Raw genomic sequence first — 25,340 nt, 5'->3', positions numbered from 1 at the left:
GTTCCTTCTGATATAGATGGATCCTTTGGTTTTTTTACGGCTGCTTAAAAGTCCATTTAGTGGATATGCCATGTTTTCCTCTCTATTGATCTATTAATGGACATTTGTTTTATTCTACTTTTTGTCTAAAATGAAAAATATGATTGTGAATATTCATGTGCGAGTTTTTGCGTGAACTTACATTTTCAATTTTTTTTTTTTTGGTAGATACCTAGGAGTAGAATTGCTGGGAACTTTCTGAGCATCTGCCAACCTATTTTCCATAGTAGCTGCATAATTTTACATTCCCATCAGCAACTAGGAGGGTTCTCCAAATTTTCCACATTTTTACCAAAACTTTAATTGTCCTTCTCATTGACTAGAGGCTTCCTATGTGTGAAGTCGTATCTCTCTGTTTTTGACTTGCATTCCCCTAATGATAAATTATGTTGATTATCTTTTAATATGATTTACTGATCATTTGAGTAGCTCCTTTGGAGAAATTTCTATTCAAAATTTTTTCCCATTTTTTAAATTGATTTCCTCATTTCTTTTTAAGATTTTGAACTTCATAGAAATTTAAACCAAATGTTCTTTATTCTTATTTAATGATGAATATTTCCAGGAAATCTTATTGTTAGATCTGTTTAAGTTATGAGTTTTAAAAATGCAGAAAATCATCCATTTAAAATGTTTTTTTCTTTGGATTGACAAGTCATAATGATCATGTTTTAAACTATCATCCATAACAAATCTAAATTCAAATTTGCTTTAAGTGTCAAGATGACAATAAGTATATAAGTTTAATATATTCAACAATAATTACTTAAACATTTATCACCAGATGTACAAGATACTAAAGATGATGGTAAGAATAAAAGTTGAAATATGCAAGTGTTTTACAGTATCTCATATAATCTTTATAAAAAATTCAATATTATTATTATAAATTAGATAATCATGGTCCTATCTTTTACAGAATATCATCAACTTTAAAACCAGCAAACATGATTATAAATAGAGTGTTATAAATTTTAATGAGGGAAGCACCTGGTAGAAATTGCTGTCTGACCCAAACATGCTGCTTCAGATCAGAATCTTGGAGGGAGATATGTGCATTGAGTCATGAAAGATGAATAGAAGATAACCAGGCAAATCAAAAGAGGATGGAAATTTATGTGAATACTATAGACTAAAAGACTGCCAGGTATAAAAAGGCAGTGAGAACAAGAAATGATATTATAATACATTGGAGGAAATGAAAGAAATTCCATATGGCCACATGCAAGAACTGGATAGGGTGGAGAGTAGGAAAGGGAACCATATGGCTGGAGAAATAAGTAGAAGCCAAATTACAGTTTCATGGGTCATGTAGGAGGATTCATCCTCATGCTACTGAAGGATTTTATGTAGATAAATAATATGATCCAATTTTAGGCTTTAGAAGTTACTAGGGTTGCATAATGTAAGGGAATGATGATTACTGGTCATTTGAGTAGTTGCTTCAAAGACATTTCTAGTCAAATTCTTTGGCCATTTCTTAAATTGGTTTCCTCATTTCCTTTTTAAGCCTTTGAACTTCCATGGAAATTTAATCCATATGTTCTTCCTTCTTGTTCACTGATGAATGTTTTCCAGGAAATCTTACTGTTAAATGCTGTTTTAAACTACAGGCAAGGAAACCAATTTGGAAATGCTCGAAGTAATACAGCTTGAAGAATATGGTTCTCTTTTTTAAAAATATTTTTTAATTGTCAATGGATTTTCATTGTATTTATTTATTTATATGCGGTGCTAAGAATTGAACCAAATTCTTCACACATGCTAGCAAGTGTTCTACCACTGAGCTACAACCCCAGCCCGAGAATATGGTTTTTGAACCTGCAATAGTAAGGGGTGCACATATTTGCTAGAAGGTGATACCAACAAAACTTGTTGATTCATTACATTCATTAATTTAACCTACACTTACTGTGCTTTCTAGGTGTTTAAGGTGTTTTAGACCCTGAAGATATGGCAATAAAGAAGAAAAACAATGCTCCTGCCTTCTGGAACTTATATTCTACTGTGGAAGAAAATTAAACAACAGCTACATAGATAACTTATTGTACATGTCTATTAAGCCCAGCATCACCCAACTCTTTCCTTAATTGTGTCCCAGATGCAATCAAAACATTGCTAATAATTCTCACCCTCAAAGTAAATTGTATCTTCCATTTCAGGCACCTTTTAGTAATTGTGGAGCTCAACTCTCCATTCATATATGAAGCTCATTCGCAGGCTATTTCATGACATTAGTAACTTTCCCTAGACTCCTCAATCCAGCCTCTCTCTGTTGGCTTCCTGAATGCTGATGTACATTCCTGGACTCATTTCTTACTCATTATCTTAAGGTGACCCCTGTGATATACCTTTCAGGCTAACAGATTAATAGAACTATGAAGACCTCTCAAAAATATCTGGTACCTGATATTTCAATCTTCAATAACTTCCCATGGCTTCTGACCACAGCTCCAACTGATCATGAAAGGGAAACCTACCAACCTTACATATGAATGCTTACCTCTTATCTAAGACATAGGAGGAAGGACAACTTAATGAGATGAGCAAGCCCAGTCCCCAAATGACTTTAAGGCAAATAAATAGTTGTTTAAGAAATATAAACAGATCCAAGAAAAGAAGAGACTTTAAGGAACTGAATATTTGGGGGTGACATAATGAAGTGGGATTAGGATTATTTTGTATATCTTTGGTAGCAAAATTTAAATGAAATAAGTAATTGAGGTAATATTAGGATCTGAATACAGCAAATATTCACTTTCATGGCTGTTTTGACTTTTTTTTTCTCCAGTACCAGGGATTGAACCCATTGGTGCTTTACCGATATTCACAAACCAGTTTAATTTTTTAAAATTTTGAGACAGAATCTCATTAAGTTGGCCAGGCTGGTCTCAAATTTGTGATCCTCCTGCTTCAGCCTCCCAAGGAACTAGCATTATAAGTGTGCACAACTATGTCTGGCATGACTATTGTTTTAAGTGTATACACATTTAAATTTTTAAACACTTAATTTCAAAATTTATGTGATTTTCATGATGTTAATTAAGGTTAGTCCAAATATTTTATTCTAATTTACTAGTCTCAGTAAAGAGGTTAAGCATCTTTTTAATTTGGCACATTTATCTTTTAAAAATTCAGTCTTTCACATCTTTCACAGACAAAGCTATAATCACTCCTTATACAGCAAGATCACAACACTTTTATATTTATTGCAAGATGTATTTTATGAAACTTATTAACTTTTATTGTAGCATTAATGTGCCAACTTTATTTCACTATGATGCTTAGAAATTTTTATTACGTAAATTGTCTTTGTTTATGAAAAATTCAGATGTAAAAAGAAGAGACCTATTCATTAGTACCTGCTTCAGAAGCAGATTAGTAATGAGGTGAAGTTGTTTCATACAAATTAGTTTATTCAGTAAATAGAGTGTACATCATTATTACTAGTAAAGAATTAAGGAAGACATGCAATTTATTTCTCCAAATAAAGGAAAAATCTAAAAAGGTAAAATAATTATTTAATAATTTTTGCTGCCTTAATAGCAATACCTACTTAATCATTCCAGAAAAAAAAATCCATTTATAAAGTTAAAAATCTCACCATATAAAAAATAAATGCAAGGAGATGATTAACACAAATTTCAAGATAGCAGAAACATGGGCTGGGGTTGTGGCTCAGTGGTAGTGTGCTCGTCTAGCATGTGTGACCGTACTGGGTTCGATTCTCAGCACCACATACAAATAAATAAAAATAAAGGTCCATCAATAACTAAAAAAATATTTTAAAAAAAGATAGCAGAAACAGTGTCAGGAAAGGGGCAAAGATTTTTCAGGGTTATAATATAGCTCTGATTTTTCAGTGGGATGATCAGTGTCTTGGTCAGAGAAGGAGAACAAAAACATGAATGGATGGATAGATAGACAGACATAAATATATAAAGAGATTTAATATAAGAAATGCATTGACATGATTATGGAGGCTCAGTCCCATAATTTGTAGTCAGAAAGCTGGAGATGCAGGAAGGTCAACAGTAAACCTAGGTCCAAGTCCAAAAGCAGAAGGCTGATGTCCCAGCTTAATGACAATTGGGAAGAGACAACAAATTCTCCCTTACTCAGCTTTCTTGTTTTATTCAGGTTTTTGATGGATTGGATGATGCCCATCCACATTAAGTAGGGCAATCTGCTTTACTGGATCTAGCAATTCACACTTTCATTGCATCACTCACAGAATAATGTTGAACCAAATATCTGGGCATCCCATGGCACAGTCAAGCTGACACACAAAGATAACCATCACAGTTGGTTATACTAGTATTCACTAATTTCAAGGTTACTTCTTAAAGTCATGTGTGTATTTATTTATGTTTTATTTATCTGTTTAGTAAGAAAAGCTAAACTCAGAAATATTAATATGACACAGCACAAGAATTTGTATAGTCAAATGAATTTAAAAAAAAAAAACAACACAAAGACCTAAATTGGGTTTTGAATAAAGAAATGAAAAAGGAGAGAGAAAAAAAACTTCCTTCTTCCTTTCAGAAGAATTTAATTTACTATACATAGGCACCCCTCCCCAAGGATTGGACCTTGTCCTCTCCATGTTAAGAATGGGCTAGCCTTAGTGTAGAAAGTGGGGAAAAGGAAAAACCGTAACTTTCCAGTGGAGAAACCTGGCAAATATGACCTTAACTAAGTGATGAAATTCAGGAATAACAGTGATATGTGGATATGATCTACCCAGATGTGATGTGATAAGAAGAGCACTTCATATTTATATTACTCCTTCCTCAAATTCATAACCCAGGTTAATTATGAGAAAAATCATCAGATAAACCAGATTGGAGGACATTCTACAGAATATATGACCTGTATTCCTCAAGACTGTATTTCTCAAGACAATGAAAGCACAAGAAACTATCACAGACAAGAAGTAACTAAAGAGATGTGACAGCTAAATGCAATTCAGCACTCTAGATTTGGTCCTGGGTCACTAAAAGGATGTTAATGGAAAAACTGGTGTGTTCATATCATACACCAATGTTGATTTCTTAGTTTTGACAAATGTATTATGACAATAAGATGAGAACATTAGCAAATGTGGGAGAGTTGGATTCTGAACTATCTTTGCTACTTCTTTGTAAACCTAAGACTATTCTATAATACAAGTTTGTTTAAAAATGTATTAGGTTTTACTACTGACATACTACATTCATATCATTTCTGAAGGGCAGTCTCATTTCCAAGCTAGAAAAATGCATTTGTGCCATCTCGCCTGTTTTACATGTTAAGTACTCCAGTACATCAAAAATAGACTTCAGTCATTAGAAATGGCAAACCAAGACCTCTGCTCAGCACTAAATGTTTTTAAAAGTATAAACCAACAAGAGTAGAGATTTACATGTGAGTTAATACTGAGATTGATGTTAACCTCAAGGGACAACAAGATGAATTTATTTGAGTCAATACATAAACATTATCCATTTGTCCTAGATAAGAAAATATATTAATACAGAAATCAATAAATATTTCATTAAACTTTAAAAGTAATCATTATAATAGCATGACACAAAGTGTACTGTGTTCTAAAGAGTAAAAGGGGCTAGGATTATGCTAATTAGTATAACAAAACAGACAATTTTAACTTTATAGACCTAAATCACAAAGAATTAAAGTTATACTGCAATATTAGGAAATTAAGAGAGGGACTGATAGTCACAAAGCTATTACACTAGATCTAGGTCTGGGGATATAGATCAGTTGGTAAGTGCTTGCCTCACATGCACATGGCACTGGGTTCAATCTCCAGCACCACACACACACACACACACACACACATACACACAAGAAACTAGATCTAACACAATATGATGCAATGAAAGAAGCAACTAGAACAACAGCATGATGGATTTTCCCCTTCATTAGTGGTTAGAAAGCACTGTATGCAAAAATAAAACAAGTAGATTCAAAACATCTTAAACTGGGAATATTCAAAGCATATTGACTCCTAAAACCCAAAATTAAATTTTCCTTTCAAATTAAGATCCAAATATGAGATCTTAAATTGCCAAGCAAAGTGTGCAAATCGTGAATAAGCATTTTTAGAGTGACTACCATCTACCTGGTACTAAGCTAATTATATTGCCCTGTTTAAAACAAGTTTACTGTCCCTGTTCTCATAATACTGTGAATCTTACTGAAGATGTGAGATAAATGCACATCAAGTAAACCCATTTAACCTAGTCTGTGGTCATGATCAATTATTACTTTTTGGGCCTTGACTCCAGAGGAATCAAATAATTTTTACAGGTCAATTTTCACATACAAAAAAATATTTTTTGAGGGTGTGAAATTCACATCTCTTGGGATCAGCATTTACACATAACCAAAGAAATTCAATTTAGAACTTTGACATATGAATATTGAAGAGTAAAGGATGAGTAAATCAATTTTAAATTATCCAACCTAAGTTTCAGGAAAAGTATGTCACTTTGAAAATAAGATACCTAAGAACAGAGTGATGCATACTGGATCTTCATTGTCATCTAATTTCTGTCATTCCTAAATAATACGATTATGGATAACAGTAAACAAGGGAAGATTTTTGTTTAATTTTATTTTTGTTTTTTTAGTATGAAAATATTACTATGTTGCAGAAAATCTTTATTTTCCCTTTCTTTTGTTATTAGGTTTTTTTTCTTACAGGGGACCAATTGCTTGGTTTCATTGAGAATTCTCTATACAGCTTTTTATGATATATGTTCTCAGGATTGATTAAGTTATGATGATCATAAACTCAAAAAACATCTGAAGAAAATAAAAATAGAATAAGATAATACCACAGTTAGCCAGAAATTTTTCGTTCTCTAGAAACTGAAAGGCTAAAATTGCTTTATAACAAAGCAAAACTGATTCAAAGTCCAATTTTTATGTTAAAATGTATATAGTAAAAGAGGTATTCTGTGTATTTATGTTGACTTTAAGGCTGCAGTCAGCACTTGGTTATAGACTATACGTGTCTTGGAAATATTTTAAAATGTGGAGGTATAAGTATATTCTGGTGTAGTATTGCTCTTTTCAAATACATCTTTCTATTTTATTCCTCCACACTGGCATAATGAATAGTGCTCTTGCTGTTTAAGATTTAAAACAGCTGCATTTCTAATTTTGGCAGATTATGAGGGATTTTTATATGGGTTGCATGTTAAAAGCAAATAAGTGACATGCCAACCAGCAGAATGAGAGTGCTGGGCAGATGGTGGCATGGCAGAGATACTAAGCTGAAGTGCTATGCACCACCAATCATGGGACATCAGAAAGGGATATTTGGCAGCTTTTCAAGTGAAGCTCAATCTTTTCCCTCAAGCAAAAATAATGCATGTCCACGATGTCTTTAGACAGACACTTAGTAGACATTCTCCTACAGCCTGTGATGACTTTATTGCATAGATTTTGATAATATATATAATTTTAATTTTCCTTCCTTTCCTCCTGCACGCTCTTCTGTCAAGTGTGTTTGTGTGTATGCATATATGTGTGTGTGTGCATGTGTCTCTGTCTCTGAAAAAAACAAGGCAGAAAAACTGAATGTGAAAACTAAGCATATGTTAGGATTTCTCCTCCTACCACTACTACTTTCCTACTGCAAGGTAATAAGTCAAAAAGAAAAAGGTATTCCAATATGTCCTCATAACCATCCACATAAAATGTCACATGAGACAATTTTGATCAATATTAAGAATTATTGATTAATCTTGAACGATACATTCCTAAAATGGCATTCTCGATGTTACCATGTAAATTTTGCCCAAACCCAGTTAGATTATTTTCCTGAGAATCATCATTAGGGAATTTAAACAAACAAACAGACAAAGATTTGTTCTTCAAACACAGGTTTTTTATATAATTCACATCAGCTTATGAAATGAGGATAAAGTTATATGACTTCATTTTAATAAATATTCTAGAATCTGCATGCTTAACTAATGTTGTCTTTTCTAACTTAGGTAATATTCATTGTCTATCATTGACATTTTATTATATTCTCTATTTTTGTAAACCAGCATAATTTATAATATACACTTTAGGAAAATGAGAGTTAAAACAAAGAAACAAAACCATTTATAAAGTAAACTAATAGTCTATATGCCATACAAGAATGCTGTTATACTCTTCGTGACCTAATGATCTTTCTGTTCTAGGCAATATTCTGGATTTCTTTATATTGTCACCATGGTCAACCCTCAGTCTGAAGATGAGGAAACTTTGGCACAGAACATGAAATAGTTTCACCAATGCCATACAGCTAGTAAATGTTGGCGAGTGGGGGGTGTTGGGGGGAAGCAGTTGAGAACTTAACTTGAAAAATTTGTTTCCTGAGCTTGTTTTTAACCACCAAGGTATAATCTGTGTAGTACATAATGTAAAAAGATAAAGAAATAGGAAATCCTGGAGACATTGAACATTGAACCAAATACAAAGAATTTGTATATTAAAATAAGGGCAGCATTGAGTTGTACCACTATTAAAATCACCCATAAATTCAAATTTGAGTGCCCAAGTCCAGAACAAGAGCAAAAATTATATATCATAAGAGTAAAATTATTCATTAAAAAGAGTTATTTGGGGTACTAAAGTCTGAAAAACTTATTCTACATGGAAGTTACAAGGTAATGTAGTAGGAAATTTCTCCCATAAGATTTCTCCAACATATAACTTTGTGGCCAAGTTTTTCAGGTGTCTCATTTATAGCATCACTCAATATGTCAGATCATATATCTTTTCAGTAAAAGCATTTCTGTAGGGCATGTGTGTTTGTGTAGGTTTATAAACAATGTAATCCAGATTTGTATTTTGGGGGGTAAAATTTCATTGATCTAGTTAATCTGTCCTGTAGAACATTTTTGATAGTGAAAATGGCTTCTATTAGCTTGAAATGTAGCTAGTATGGCCGAGGAACTGAATTTTACTTTGTTTAATCTTAATTATTTTGAATGTAAATAGCCAAATGTGGTCTGTGGTAGCCACAGTGCGTAGTGTGGATCTGAGGAGTACCTGAACGGCATCTGTCTCAGCCTCAAGTCTCACCAAGAGAATTTCATGTTTTTATAACAGATGGACAAAGTAAAAACCCAAACCTTTTCTTTCTCCAATTTAGAGCACAATAATTTTGTGTTGTCCAGTGAGTAGAAAGTTTTTAAGATTAAAACAAAACAAAACAAAAAATCCTTGTCACTTCTTCACAGAACTGACCAAAGGAAATATCTTTTTACATGATAATATTGTTGACTAAAACATTTTCCTTATCATTGTGAGATTCTGTAATTAATCTATTTCAGTATTTCTAATATATTAAAATTTCATTTTTAACCTCAGTGTTTCATTTTGTTTTACCTTTTTAAATTAAGCTCCAATTAATTCAGAGATTAATCTGATAAATAAGGAAGAATTAATAATGACTATGGAGCTCAGTGATAAAAGTATGTGGTCAGCATGTATGAGGCCCAGAGTTCCATCCCCAGCACCTAGGGGGAAAATTATATTTTACATGTGGTTTATAAAGCAATTCATATTTTTAAAAAGCATAAAAAACAGCTAATATTTTACTATCTTTTCTAGAAGATCTGTTAATAAGCAAAGTTCCTGTTGTATCACTGAGGACCTAACAGGGTAAGATTTTATGTACATAAGACCATAAATCTCTACCCTAGGAAGCTACACAGTGAACAGAGAAAAATCCCCGTTTGTGGTTTTCATTGCCCTTGTGTTTGGTTCCTGTTGATCTGGATGACAGTTAAGATACTATCCTCAATTAGCACAGTAACAGATGAAAAGAGAAGAAACTCTGATGAGAAGAGGAGAAACTTTGATTTCTAGCTGGATATCCCTTTGCCAGATGTGAAGAACAAGGCCTTAGGCTAATTCTGTGTGAACAGTGGAGCTTGATATGTTCCCTGAAAACCTCGGTATGTACATGGACAGAGATCTATGGAGATTTTGACCCTGGTTTGGGTGCACATGACTCATCTTTTCCTATAGGTCTTGCCAGCTAAGCCTTAGGCAGAGACAGCTGTTCTGCCAGATGGATAAGGCTACAGAGCTCCAATGTGGGTAGGAGAGGGAGAAAGAGCTGAAGGAAAGTCCAGCCAGCACCTCAGGGGATCATTCCTTGTTCCTCCAGATTCTGAAATGGCCACCTCTGAGCAGCACCAATGAAGCTATAGAACACAGAGGCCACAGTGAGGAAGAGACAATGACTAAGTTGATGAAGTCAAGAGAGTTAGAATTGAGGGGTACATCAAAAATGAGTGACTGCTGAAACACCATGCAAAGAAAACAAAAATACATAGGAAGAAAACAGCAATAGTTGGGGAAAACTGATGAAAAGAGAAATGAATTGATTTCTATAGCAAATGGAATTACTTAGCCATGGCCATAGGAGTTAGGTAGGAAAATAATTGTTATTTTATGAATTAGGTCTCATTTTATGTGAGAAATGCTTTGAAAGAAACTTCAATGTTTTGAAAGCAAAATTGCTTTCAAAATCATTTCTAAAAAAATGCATGCATAAGATATAAAAAATTCCATAAAAAGAAAAAAAGGTTGTTAGATAATAATAATATTAATTTTACTAAGAGAGCAGGCCAAGGGGAGCCAACAATAAGTACTGAAATTCAGATCCTATAGAAGAGCAGCATCTTTAGGATATCGTGTATACAACACCAGCTTAGTTAGTCATATGTTTGCTGGTTTGTTCATATCATTAATTAATCATGCATTCAGTCCACAGATAGATATTGATTGCATGTGATCCTAAAAATTTGGTTCTTACTTTAAGAAATGTGTAATCCTGTCGGGTGGCGATGGAATGAGAGGGTTTGAATGCCTCACCTTGTAGAATGCTTTATATTTATCCTCATGAAAGATACAACTCAATCTTGGATTGGAGATACTGTTAATGATATTTTACAGATGCTGGATCAAGACTCAGAAATGAGGTGACATACTGAGCATTATGCAATAAATAAATGGCAGCTCTGAGACTCAAACCAAAGCCTTAGACTGGAAATCAACTATTTATGAAACTGAACTTGTGTGGAGATATAGCATAACAAATATAATACATATTTATCAGTTATTATATTTGAAGAACTTACAACAGTGCCTCACACATCATAAATGTTATGCCTTTACATCACCATCGAAATCATCATTATTATTTCTGAAAGGACAACATGAAGGAAGAAATATTTTACTTTTTCAAAATTAAAAAACCAGAGAAATATAATGCAGCATAAGGCAAGCAAGCATATGATTTCCATATGAAATCAAAGTATTCCAACATATTTTCCCTGTATAGTTTTCCCTAGTCTGACCTAGAAAGAATATTCTCTCTGCCTTGACACTTATGGGAGCTTACGGGAGAAAAGATGGAGAAGCAATGCACTATTTTGCCATATCTGCTTGGAGAATCCACTCTGCAGAGACAAATAACCAAAAATATTATGAAAAGAAGGAGTACTCCAAGCCCTGTTTTCAGAATGAAGTAGCAGCTGTGGAAAGGTGGGAGGTCAATGAAAACAATGGCCTATGTGCTCCCTGTGTTCTCTTCTCCGTGAAAATAGTTAGTGTGGCACAGAGAACAAAAGACTGGTTAACTTGAAAGGTAAGGATGGAAGGAGAATTAATATTAACAGTAGATAAAAGAAGTTGCCAAGGACCCATGTGACATGAACCAGAAAGGAGCAAAGAGCACAGAAGTCCCCTTATCTGTGGTTTTGTTTTCTGTATATTCTGTTACTCACAGTCCACTATGCTCCAAAAGTATTAAATGAAAATTTTCAGAAATAATCTATAAATATTAAATTGCATACCATTCTTATTAGTATGATGAAAACTCATTCCATCCTGCTCTGTCCCACTTAGGACCTGAACCTCCCTCTATCCAGCATATCCATGTTGTACATTCCATCTGTCTGTTAGTTCCTTAGTATCAGAATTGGCTATCAGATCCACAGTCAGGGTACTGCAATTGGTGTGTTCAAGTCTCGTGTAGTAGCTTAATGCTGTGTCACAATGCCTCCCTCACTCAGCTCACTTTGTCTCATTATTTGGGCACTGTATCATCTCACATCACAAAATGGAAAAGTACAGTACAATAAGATATTTTAAGGGAGAAACAACATTTACATAACTTTTATTAAAGTATATAGCTGTAATTATTGTATCACTGTTGTTCATCTTTATGTCTAATTTATAAATCAAACATTATATATATACACACACACCCACAAACACACACACACACACATATATACACCTATGGTATGTATGTATGCATGTATGTGTGTGTGTGTGTGTGTGTATATATATATATGTTTGTATGTATATGGAAAAACATAGTTTATATATGGATTGATAGAGTTTTAGGCATCCACTGGGGGTCTTACAATGTATCCCTGTGGAAAAGAGGGAACCACTGAGAAGACATATAATCTTACATTTAAATTTTCCATTGTTATGAATCTATACAGATAATTGTAACTAAAGTTTGACAGGAATTGGCAATGTTCAGACTGGAACATTTAGATGTGTAAAAATAACTATAAAGAAATATAAATTGAGAACTAAAGGACAAGTCTTTAACAACCTTAATAATTCAGTGTTCTAACATATTTTTCTTGAGGTTTCCCCTTTCATTTATATTTCATAGAGAGATGAAACGTTGCCTAGCAATGCACTACATCTAAGAAAAATGGACAGAACCAAATGATGCCATATAAACCAACAATTTACACATTTTATAAAAGAAAGGCCTTGATAGAATGCTTTTATAATATATTCTTTAGTCTTATACTTTAGGTACTGCGACCAAGCAAGAGCAAAAATATGGTAACTAAGACACAATCTCTATTTTAATGAGACCTGTGAAATTATGATGGGACCCTGGCTTAGCAGTAGCATGATTTTATTTCATATTTTAGATTATAACTCTATGAACAAGAGCCTTCAGGGTTTTCCTAACTTGATTGCAGTTTGAGTAGAGTAATTAAATATTTATAGCTTTATGAGAAAGAGGACAATGAATTTGTAATCAAAAATAATATAAATGAATATTAAAGCTCATTGCTGTTTTTTGTTGTTCCAAATATCACCAATGGTGCTTGGAAACCTAAATTGTCTTATTGAAGTAGAAATTCTTACAAACATGTCCTCAAGGATTTTTGTTCACCAGTTCAAGGTCAAAGGGCTAACTGCAACTGAAGTGGTGTGAAGAGTGACTGACACTTAGATTCAGGCTCTGGTACCACAAGACACTGCAGGAGGTAAAAAGTTAAATTATATTCTACAGTTTTTCAGATATCTGACTTTTCTACTTCCCCACATCCTTGTGTAAGAAACAATGTTATTTATTTAATATAAACTACTCTAAAATCTGGTTATTTTATAGGAAAAAAGATTTATTTCTTCCTAATTCCTCCTTTACTGTGGCTCAAATCCTCTCTGTAAGAGGGAAGTGGCCTCTCTATAGAGAGAGTGGACACATACTTTCAGAAAACTTAATTCCTGGTCATGACCCAGAGGAATATCTCCAGTATGGACTGCTGAACCAAGACGTGACAGGTGCTCAGAGGAGACAAAAAGTCCTGTGATACAGTGAACTTGAGAAGTGATCTTGGAAGGCATTCATTCATATTAGGATGCATCAAAGCTCTAAAGACTCCAACAGGTTAAACAACATTTAGCCTTATATTTCTCAAAGTTATCAGAACAATCTTCCTTTTTGTGTTATGTTTACTAACCATGAACATCACTGGGAAAGGCTGCTTAGAATGTGAGGAGGAAAGCAATCACTAATATTTATTACACAGTTGCTATGTGTGGAAACACTCTGAAGTGCTTTATATGCATTCATTTATTTTAATGTTTGCAACAGCCTACAATGTAGATGCAAGTGTTGTCTCCATTTCACAGATGAGAAAACTGGGATAGAATGATTAAATGTCTTGGAAAAGATAGAAATTCAAGAGTAGAGAAAGAATATGAACCCAGATGGTCTGGCGCTGGAAAACACATTCAATTACTATGCACACCACTTTACTTGCAACAGAAAAAAAGAACCCATGTGTTATTAGCATTGTATGATCCTGTTATCGAGTATAAGCATCTTTTTTGATTAAAAGCACAACCAAAAGAACCTCAAAGTCTAGAAGTCTTGCAAGTTGTACAATATCACAGAGGAAATCAGCAGCACTACATATTGCTTGGCACCCAAGAAATCAGTTCTTCAGCCACCTCCAGGAAGTAGCTCGACCATTTGGCAAACTTACTGGACAATGTAGAAGGACAAGACTTGGGCTGCAGGAAACGAAAGATCACCACTCTCAGGTGACTGTAGCTCTCCTCTTCATTTTCTCTTTCTCTTTTAACCACTATATCTGAATGGTTATTATAACTCTTTAATTTTACCTCTAAAATATGGATCTCTCTACCTTGTTTTCAGCTCTTCTGCTGCTGCTGAGAATAGGCCCATTCCACCTGTGCCTGGGTGGCAGGGCTAGATTACTAATGAGCCTCTTGACAGTAAGAAATGAATAACTGCAAGTTATAAGACAACATAAACTATTATAAATATATAATGAAAAACAACTAAGAAAAATATGGTGCTTTTTTTGTTTTATTCTGGTTTTTGTTTTTGTTGTTTTGTTTTTTAACCAGGAATGAAAGAAAGATACAATATTTAACTTTCAGGTTCTAAAGTGGTGATTTTATTTGAGAAATCCTTGTCTATTTGCTATTTAAACACCTACAAGACACACACATAATAATAATAATAATTATTATTATTAGAGATAAAACCAAAAACAATTTAAAAAGTTGAATCATGTAAATATATTCATGTTATTCCTTTCCTTTGCTAAAGCTGAATTATCAGGCTTTAATAAGAGATCATCATGGGAAAGAATTCAGATAAATTCCATGAACTTTATTTTACAGTTCAGTACCGTACACTTGAACTTGACTTTGGCTTTGGTAAGAGAGATTTCCATTTGCAGTGTTTTTCTTCTTCACAATATTGTGAATCCTTGGCAATAATGCTAATCCTTGGCTTAATAGACAAAGTGTGCTTGCCAGTAGTGGGGATACATGTGGTGGGGAACTTTGATACACCTATTAATTTTTTTTCTCCCTAACCCAATCCATTCATTTGTGAGTAATCTTTTCCTGGCTTACTGGGTCTAGATGTACTAGTTCACACAAACCATGGTTTTCAAAAACAATGGTAAAGAATGAAATAAGCAAATTAGGCAAGAACAGCCAAGTCAGGTTTTCATTCCCAAGGCAGCTAACAAATGATGAAAGGTCTCAGCAGAATATGGCGTGAGCAAGGAAAAATTCCTGATACCGTCTGAGAGGCACAGGTATTAACTTTCCTCAGTACTTTTGTTCCCAAATTTTCTCTCATTTTTATTGTAGTCCTATGTCAGATGTTCCTGTTGTTGAAGCACTAGTTAAGTATAAAGAAAAACAGATTATGTTTATGTCAAATCACAGAGTGAAGTTAAATTTATGACAGGAAAAGAAATTTGTGGTACGCAAAATTTAATAGTACAATTGCACTCTTCAAGAGGAAAAGTTCCTCAGTTTATTGTCAGGAAACAGTTCCTAGCCAAAGGCAGCAGTGGGGATGCCTGGTGTTTTCTCCTCTGCTCCCCTCAAGCATCGCAGTTTGTGGGGAGCTAATCCTTAACCACACACATTCTCAGGTCACTCTCACTACTCCATTCTTCAGGGACTGGGTCAAGAATGAAGCATAGGATCCAAGCTCCTTCACCTCACTGGCCTGAAGTATCTTAGTGTCATGTGTCTTGCCTCAAATTAGAACGCCCACTTCACAGATAACAATTTCTTGTCTGGGCCAAACAGATGAATAGCAAGGAGACTTAAACTAGAGCTTACTTTTGAGGCCATAATGTAGAAATTATATCTTTACAACAAATATTTTTATAAAATTTTGTTCATGTGATAACTTTTAATCTGATAGCAGACAGTCCAAAAAAATGAACTCATACAAGTTCATTCAGATATTCTATCTATGATAACAAAAGAATGGGAAGGAGAAGAAGACTGCTAAGCAATGGTAAGCTCAGGTAAAAATTGGATCTGCTTGAGACAAGTAGGCAGGGGACTGTGTGTATAACAGTTATGTGAGGCTCAGGAAAAGAAATGGTAAAACGTAGATGGTAAAGTAATTCATATTGTAGACAGATAGAGTAGACCTGCTAGAATATAAGAAGATACTATGATATAAGATGGTACCATTGATGTTGCATGGAAGAGGTATAAGACTTGCATAAAAGAGGCCACATGCTAGTGGAGAGAAAAAGGAAAAGTAAAATATAGATTAAAAATATTAGAACTAGTGAATAAAACATAATGAAAAGGACAGGGAGCAGGTATATGAATTTGGTAGCAATGGGCAAGACAAACAAGCTGAAATTAGAGAGGAGGGGGGCCCCCCAAGAGAAAACTTTGGAACAGAAGCCTTGTTTTAGTTGAGATCAAACATGGGACAAGATTGGCAGACAACAAAAAGATATACCAAGAGTATATCGCAGACATGCATTTTGCCCACACCAGGATGCATAAAAGGGGGAAAGCAAGATTCGGAGTCAGACATCAGCTGTTGCCATGGTCATAAATGGAAATAAGTCTTCAAGGAAATAGTCACCTCAATGAAATGTTATTAAGAGGCTGACATAATTAGGTAGACATCTTTGGATTAGAGGGAGGATGGTATAGAAAATAACCCAAATAACACTGGGGAGTGAGAATAGGTTCATTTCATTCAACTCTTCAACCAAGAACAGAGGAAAATATGAAGGGCATGGGGGGAAAAGCTAAACATTAGAATGGGAGATAAGCATTAGAATGGGAAGGGATTAGGAGACCAGAGCTGCCAATAATGGTTACAGGTATATACAAGATATCTAAATCTATACATATATTTTATACATACATATGCATGTGTGTGTTTATATATATGACATAGAGAACATACATATAAACAGATAAACACACACATGCATATATAACAACTGAATAATTGAAGGATTCAGCAGCATTGCAGGACTGAGATTATGTGGTTCAACATGGCTACTCTAAGTGATGACAAGAAATCAGGCCAGGGAGCCCTTGCTGAGCCTGGTGCTAGGAGAGCAGGTGAAAGGAAGGATTGCTCTTAAATGCCTGTCAGCAACTGGCCAGAGAAAAAGGAGAGATGGAGTGTAAGATGGCAAAAGCAGCAAAGTATAAACACAGTGAGGTGCTTAGTTTACAAAGATGGCAGAGGAAACGCAGGACGTTGTTCCTCCTGCAGTGTGGGAACACTCCAGGGCTGTGTCAGATCACTGTGGAGAAGAGCAGGTCTGACTCACTCCAAGTGGCAGCATGCAAATAGGCTGCCCTCCCCTACACAAACACCCCCACACAGGTTACATTCAATCTGTCTGTTACTAACATGAAGCATTTGATAATAAAGTAAAATGGGAAGAAAAATAAAGTAAAATGGAAAAGAAAAATAAATTTAGAAATATGATTTTTAAATTCTTCATGTATTTCTGGACATTGCCACAGGGAAAAAGCACTCATAAAACACATTACACTATTTGCAAAGCAGCCTGTCTATGAGATTAATATGAATTATGGCAAGAATAGATCCAGTGCATGATTTTCCTGAATAATTTATTTCAGGCAGCCCCTAGTGTTCAGAAACAGGAAACATGGAAAACAGCATGTCTAGTCACTAATTTTGAGAGGCCAGGTGCAATAAGCAAATGTCAAAAGCACCAAAGAGAAAAAAATGCGAAAGCTCAGAACAGCAAGAAACTTCTTCAAAAAATTTAATTAAAAACCATCAAAGCTTTTGCTTTTTGGGTTTGTTGATTTAGTAAGTGGCAGCCCTATAAATAACAGGAAAATGCAAAAACATTTGTTTTAAAAAATACAAGTACACCATGAAAACGTGGCAATCCTGGGACCTCACACAATGAAAATGAAGAGAATCAACAGGGACGTAAACTGAACTGGACGGAATCAAAGCAAAATAAATAAAAACAGAGATACTTTAGAATGAGGATCAGTGCACCCAGTGCAGGCTCTGAACAACTGAAGAACTGGTGGAAATGAAGTCTAGAATCTTTTCTTTTAGTCAAAGAGACAGCAAGCAACGAAGATCAGAGACAAGAGCAATAATATGATAATTCCTCAATACTGAGTCTATTTTTAACAAAATACGCAATAAAAATCTGACTATAGTCATCATCCTTGCACTGGCCATCACTGTAAGGATCCCTACTGCAGCTGTTCTTTGGTGCTTTTTTTTTTTTTTTTGGTTTAAGTTATATAAATCCATTTTCCAACTTCTGTATCAAAAGGCACAGACCAATTACCAACTTCTATATCCTTAACAAGAACTCTAAATACAGATTGAGGGAAACAGCCATTTCTCAGGGTGAAATTAACCAGCATCACCTGTAAGACTCAACCTGACCTAACGCCTGCCCTTTGGTTTCTCCTTTGGTCTAGGCTTATCTCACAGCTACTGGACTTATGGCTTCTTAGTTATGTTGTTATTTCTTGGATATTGGGACCTTAGAGAGAGCAAGAAGTGAAGAGAAGAAATGGAGACAGTTCGGGTATGGAGAAAGCCAATTCAAGGGAAATCTTTTACAGCTCTACCAAAATAATTTTGAAAGTTCATATAAAGTAAATGAAAGTAAAGAGAGCCCCCAAAATCTCCCACTGGGGCCCAGTAGTTTGATATACTTTCTATGTTGCCTGGAAAACATGCCCAAGAATTCTTCACATACCAATTACTGATTTACAGACAGAGAACAGGCATCCTACCTGACAGGACCACTTCAATAAGATCACCTTCCTGGATGTCATTAGCTGTTTTCACCAGCTGAAGGATGTTTTCAGAGGTAGGGTCATGGCGAAAAAGTAGGATCTTATCGTACATTCCATAGAAACCACATTCAGGGAACTGCAAATAAAAATACCACAATAGTTGAAACATCAAAATCCTTGAAAATATTTTGTTGTAAAATAAAAACAAAATAAACAAGTGTCAGGGCACAAATACAGGCTAATTAGGATCGTGCATTTTAAAAATTCAGATGGCAGAGTTGATGGTGACAAGATTCCAAATTAGGAGAGAAGAAATCATGGGGACAATAATGACCAAGTGGCTTTCTAATTAAAGAGCAAGAAAACAGGAGAATATAAAACAAGATTCAAAGAATTTTCTCTAGTGAACTAGTTAACAAATATAATTGAGAAGACGTGTGCATTTTATTTTTTTATTTTATTTTTTTTAGTTGTTGATAGTCCTTTATTGATTTTTTTTTATTTACATGTGGTGCTGAGAATCAAACCCAGTGCCTCACACATGCTAGGCAAGTGTGCTACAGCTGAGCCCCAGCCCCAGCCCAGAAGTGTGTATTTTCATAGTCTGTAGCAGCCAATAGCATAAAAACGGGAGTCAGTTTATTACAATTCTATTACACATCACTGTGGTAATTTATTTGAAAAAAAATAGTGGTTGGTCTGTTTTGACATATCCAAAAATAAGAAATGACTCAATAAATCTAAATATGTGTGTGAGGGCAGAAGGGGTATCTAGAGCTTTTGACTCAGGAGAGCATCTGAGGAGACAACCCCACTTCCTCTTCTGCTATTGCCCTTACCACATACCATTTAGTTTTCCTGCATTTTGCAAATTTAGTCTCATGAGCAGTGTGAGAGAGGGTCCATATACCCCCTCATGGAGTCTTTTCATTAAAACAAACAACAAAGGCTAATTTGGAACTTGAAAAGGATTCTCTTCTTGCATATGACTCTCTCACACAATTTTTGAGAATCGTTACTTTTTATACACTGATGTTTGTAATATGGTGGGAAAAGAGAAAATGGTCTTTCTTGATCCTGAAACTGGTGATGGGTCGGGACACATCAATATATATAGATTTTCTCCTAGAGTCAGGGAGAAATATCCAGAATCTACTACCTTCTAAAGATAAATGCAATATATTGTAAATTCTTCCTTCTTTTTCTTATTCATAAAATTAGGGGCTACATTCATGTGAGCTACTTTGTATGAATTAAAAATAAATATATTCAGAACACTCCCTTGCTCTTAAGAGTCTGTGCTGATGACTAGGCTTAAAACTACTTTTGCATGTCTCTTAGCAAAGTTGACTTGCCTAAAATAAACACAACAGCTGAAATGATGTCACTGCTTCCACTGTGCTAATTAAAAAAAAAATTAGCTCACTTTTTCTCAAATGTCTCCAATAATATTAGTAGAGCACAAGGAAACAAAGAAAAACTAAAATGCCATTTCTCCAATCTTAAAAATGATAGATAATTCATCTTCTATTTTAAAATCAACTTTATTGAAGAAAAATTTACATGAAATAAAATGAACATAAGATTTGATGAACATTCATATCCATAAAACCAAAATGACAATCAAACCATGAGATATTTTCATCAACCCCAAAGTTTTACTGTCATAGATTTTACCCAGGATGTTAAACCCCAAATACAGATCCACTTTCTTTCATCACAGATTATTTTGCCTACTATAGATTCATCTAAGTCAACCCACAGTATACTCTATCTACTCTTTTCTGGCTGGTTTATTTTGCTCATTATAATAGTCTTGAGATTTATTCACACACACTGCACTGCTATCTGTCTCTTTTTATAACTTCTTAGTATTATAGTAAATGGATCTAGCATAAGTATCCCATCACATACATCTGGTTTCTCTCAAATTTCGGGCTTCTATAAATAAAAAATGTTATAGACATTTATATGCAAGTGTTTCTGTGGCCACAGGTTCTCATTTCTTTGTGTAAGTACCTAATAGCTGCAGATTAGTGCGTATCTATGTTCATGCCAATACCACATTGCATCTATTATTATAGTTTTATGTTAAATTGAGAACTCATGTAGTGTAAATCTTCCAAATTTTTCTTTGAAGATTATTTTGGATATATATGTGCTCTGAGTTTTTTTTATACATTTTATAAACATTTTGAACTTTCTAATAAAAAAAGACCTACTGTGATTTTTTTCAGTGATGCATTCATTGATCTATAGGTGAATTTGGAAATATCTGTATTTTAACAATATATAAAGATATACCTGTCTAAAATTATTAGGTCTGCTTTTAATCACACTCGGGTTATGTTGTTTTTGGTGTTTTCTAGTTTGATATATTTGTTAGTTTATCTCTAAATATTTAATATTTCAACTATTGTAAATGGTGTTAAGGTATAACTAATACAATAAATTCTTTTTAGTTTGTAATTCTGTGAGTTTTGAAAAACATATGTTACAACCATATGCCATGTATATATGTGTGCATTATATTGCATAATATGTATATTATACATACTATAGTCAAAATATAGAACAGTTCCACCACTAAAAAATTTTCACTGTGTCCTGGGAAAGGGGTCAACCACTCGCATGGCAAACTTTTCCCTAGCTCCTGGCAACCTTTTTCTGTATGCATATTTCAGCATTTACAAGGATATCAGGTAAGCATGATCATATAATTCATAAATTTGACTCTGCCCCTTTTTTCACTCAGCCTAATAAGTTTGAGAAATGTCAATGTCACTGTATGTTACCATCAGCCCATTCAGTTTTATTGCTGAGAGTTTCATTGGATGAATTTTCAACAGTGTTTGTATCCATTTCTCAACTGAGGGATATTTGAATTAGTTCCAGTTTTTGTCTATTACAAATAAAGCTTCTACAGATGTCCATATAGAGGTTTTTGTGTGAACATAGGCTTTTATTTTGCTGGGGTGTATGGCAGGCATCTGGATATATTTAAAAGACATTGTCATGCCATGTTCAAATGACCATTCCATTTTGCATTCCACTGGAAACATATGAGGGTTCCAGTTATGCATCCTTGACAGCACTTACTAATATCAATTATTGCTGCTTGATAAATTTTAATAGAAATATAATGATATCGCATGGTTTTAATTTTCATTTCTCTAATGACTAATGATGTACAGCATCTTTTTATTTACTTACTTGCCACACACACATGCACATACAGTGTCTGATCAACTCTTGTCCATCTTCTAAATTGAGCAATTTGCTTTCTTATTGAATTTCTAGAGCTCTTTAAATATTCTGCATGTTCACAGACCATTTCTTCGAGTTCATGGCTTATCTTTTCATTTCCTTAAGTTTTTTTTTTTTGACGTTCTTAATTTGCATGAAGTCCAGTCCACCAAGTGTTTCTAACAAATCTTTGCATCCTAAGGTAACACAGATTTTCTCTTGCATTTTATTCTATAAATGTTATTGGTTTGGGTTTTATGTTTAGGTCTTTAACCCACTTTGAGTACTTTTAAAAACTTTATTTATTTCTTATTTGTTCTACTTAGTTGTACATGGCAGTAGAAAGCATTTCAATTCATCGTACACAAATGGAGCACCATATTTCAATCCTCTGGTTGTAGAGATGTACCATTAATGCAATCATACATGTACTAGGGAATGATGTCCATCTCATTCTATCCTTTTTCCTACCCCCGTCTCCCCTCCTTTCTCCTCCCTCCACTTTGAGGTACTTTTAGAATAGGGTAAAAATATGATTTAAACTTCATTTTTTTTGGATATTTTGGAAGACTGGATAGATTTTATGTTGTTTATTCCTTAAAGGTTTGGTAGAATTCTGTAGGAAAGCAATCTGGCCCTGATTTTTTTTTCTTATATAAAAGGTTGAAACTTTCATAGTCAATATCCTTAATGGATAGTTCTATACGTCAATTTCTTCTGAAAGTAAGCTTGTCGGTGTGTTTCTTTTAAGCAACAACTTTTTTCATCTAATTTGTCAATTAGAGGCATAATACTCTCATTATCCTTTTATTGACTGTAAATCTTATAATGATTTTTTTAAAAATTAACATACTTATTTGTAATTTGCGTGTGCTTTAATGTGATTTGTCTACAAAAGGTTTATGTATTGGAGACTTGATCTTCAGTGTGGCAGCAGTAAGGTAGTGTGAACTTTAAAAGATGGGGACTTAGGTCACAGAGAGAGCTGCTGTCAGAAGGAATTTTTTATAGATAGATAGAGAGAGAGAGAAAGAGAGAGAGAGAGAGAGAGAGAGAGAGAGAGAGAGAGAGAATTTTTTTAATATTTATTTTTCAGTTTTAAGGTAGACACAACATCTTTGTATTATTTTTATATGGTGCTGAGGATCGAACCCAGCGCCCCGGGCATGCCAGACAAGCGCGTTACCGCTTGAGCCACATCCCCAGCCCCTGTCAGAAGGAATTTTAAGTTCTTATATGACAGTAAGTTCTGAAAAGATTAAGCCAAACTCTCAATTCTCTCACTTCCTGTTTTCAGACATGATCTGGTGACTTTCACATGTGCTCCTGCAGTGCAATCTGCTATGAGGGTAATAGAGTCAAGGGGGAGGTTTGCCCAAGTCATTGCTATGCTACTCAGATTTCAAGCCTCCAAAACTGTAAATTACATAAACCTATTTTCTTTATCAAGTTACCAGCCTCAAGTATTTCATTATGGCAGTAAAAAAAATGGACAAATGCAATGTCTTCTCTCTTTACTACTTAGTCGGTCTGAAAGAAATTTGCCAAGGTTTTCCCAATGAACCAATTATGGCTTGCCTCAATTTTCTTATTTTTCTGTTCTCAGTTACATAGATTCCTGCCCCACCTCATTGTTATTTCCTTTCTTTAGCTTGGGTTTGGTTCAATTTGTTCTTTTCTTCCTAGGTTCTTATGGTAGAAGATTTTATTATGACTTGAGATATTTGAAATTTCTTTTCTAAGTTGACCATTTAATGCAATAAATTTCCCCCTAAGTATTCCTTTGGCAGCATTCCACAAATATTGATAAATCTATGTTTTTATTTACATCCAACTCAAAATATTTGCTCTTATATAGCATAAAAATAGAACTCAAGATGGATTCAAGAATTAATTTTAAGACCTGAAATTAAAAATCATTGCCCAGAAAATGACTGCAAAATAAAGGCAGCACAAATGGAAAGGCATCAAACTAATAACAAAAGGTTGCACAGCAAAAGAAACAATCAACAGAGTAAAGACAAAATTTATAAAATAAGGAAAAAAAATATTTGCAAACTACACATCTAGCAAGAGATTGTGTATAAGAAACTCTAACAACTCAATAGAAAGAAAACAAATTTATTTGTTTTCTATGCCCTATTTTTAAAAATGGACAAATGATCTGAATTGACATTTCTCAAAAGACATACAAATGGCCAGATACATGAATAAAATGTTCCACATCACTAATCATAAAGGAAATGAAAATCAAAACCACTTTGTGATACCACTTCAGCCCTATCAGAATGTCATTAGAAAAAGATCCCAAGTGTTAATGAGGAAGGGAAGAATAGGGAACATTGCCCTGTTTACTAACGGCAATGTAAATTAGTACGGCTACCATGGAAAACAGTATAGAGGTTTCACAAAACATGAAAAGCAGAACTATTATGATCTAGCAATTCCATTCGGTGTACACTTTTGTAAAAGTTGAAATAGCGTTCTCAAAGAAATGTGTGCACCTCAGGTTCCTTCTAGAATTATTCACAATAGCCAAGATATGGAATCAAATGAAGTATTCATGAACAGATAAGTGGATAAAGAACCTGTGACATAACACAACACAGCACTCTTCATGTTTAAAGTGAAATAGACCAAGTTATGCTATATACCCATGTGAATATGCCACAGTGAATTACACCTTCATGTATATCTACAAAACACCAATTAAAAACAAAACAATAAATAAACAGAAGGAAGACCCCGTAGAGTAGAGGAAGGGGAACAGAAGAAGAAGAAAGTGAGAGAACAAGAAAATCCTAGGAACTGAAATGGAGCAAAGGACACTCCCTGCATGTATGAGCATGTTAAAATGTATTCCACTATTATGTTTAACTACAATTCAGTGAGAAAAACATTTGAAAAGAAATAAATCTTGTCCTTTGAAATAACAATGGATGAACCTGAAGGAAATGATGTTCAGTGATGTGGAACATTTTATTCATGTATCTGTTGGCCATTTTGTATTTGCCATGTCCTTAATAATTTTCTGTTAGTTCTATGCTCTTTCTGAGCCAGGCACAGAAAGCCAAAAAACACGTGAGCTCACTTGTGTGTAGAACCTAAAAGACTGAACTCACGGAAGCAGAGAGTAAACC

At 34.2% G+C, this 25,340-nt stretch overlaps 1 protein-coding gene across 7 annotated transcripts in view; it reads right to left on the bottom strand.

Moving 5' to 3' along the window:
* The window catches only part of Prkd1 (protein kinase D1), a 304,195-nt gene that overhangs the window by 113,002 nt on the left and 165,853 nt on the right, over window positions 1-25,340 (bottom strand). For all 7 annotated transcript variants that reach the window (XR_013439051.1, XR_013439049.1, XR_013439050.1 and 4 more), the window contains one exon: window positions 18,952-19,090. Coding sequence is in view for 4 of the 7 variants with exons in the window: in XM_078050270.1 (XP_077906396.1) it covers window positions 18,952-19,090 (139 nt within the window). In the remaining 3 variants the exon portion in view is untranslated. The remainder of the gene's footprint in view (window positions 1-18,951; window positions 19,091-25,340) is intronic.

This window comes from Ictidomys tridecemlineatus, chromosome 5 (assembly GCF_052094955.1).
Source record: "Ictidomys tridecemlineatus isolate mIctTri1 chromosome 5, mIctTri1.hap1, whole genome shotgun sequence".
Lineage (NCBI taxonomy): Eukaryota > Metazoa > Chordata > Mammalia > Rodentia > Sciuridae > Ictidomys > Ictidomys tridecemlineatus.
This window is presented reverse-complemented; position numbering and strand designations above follow the sequence as displayed.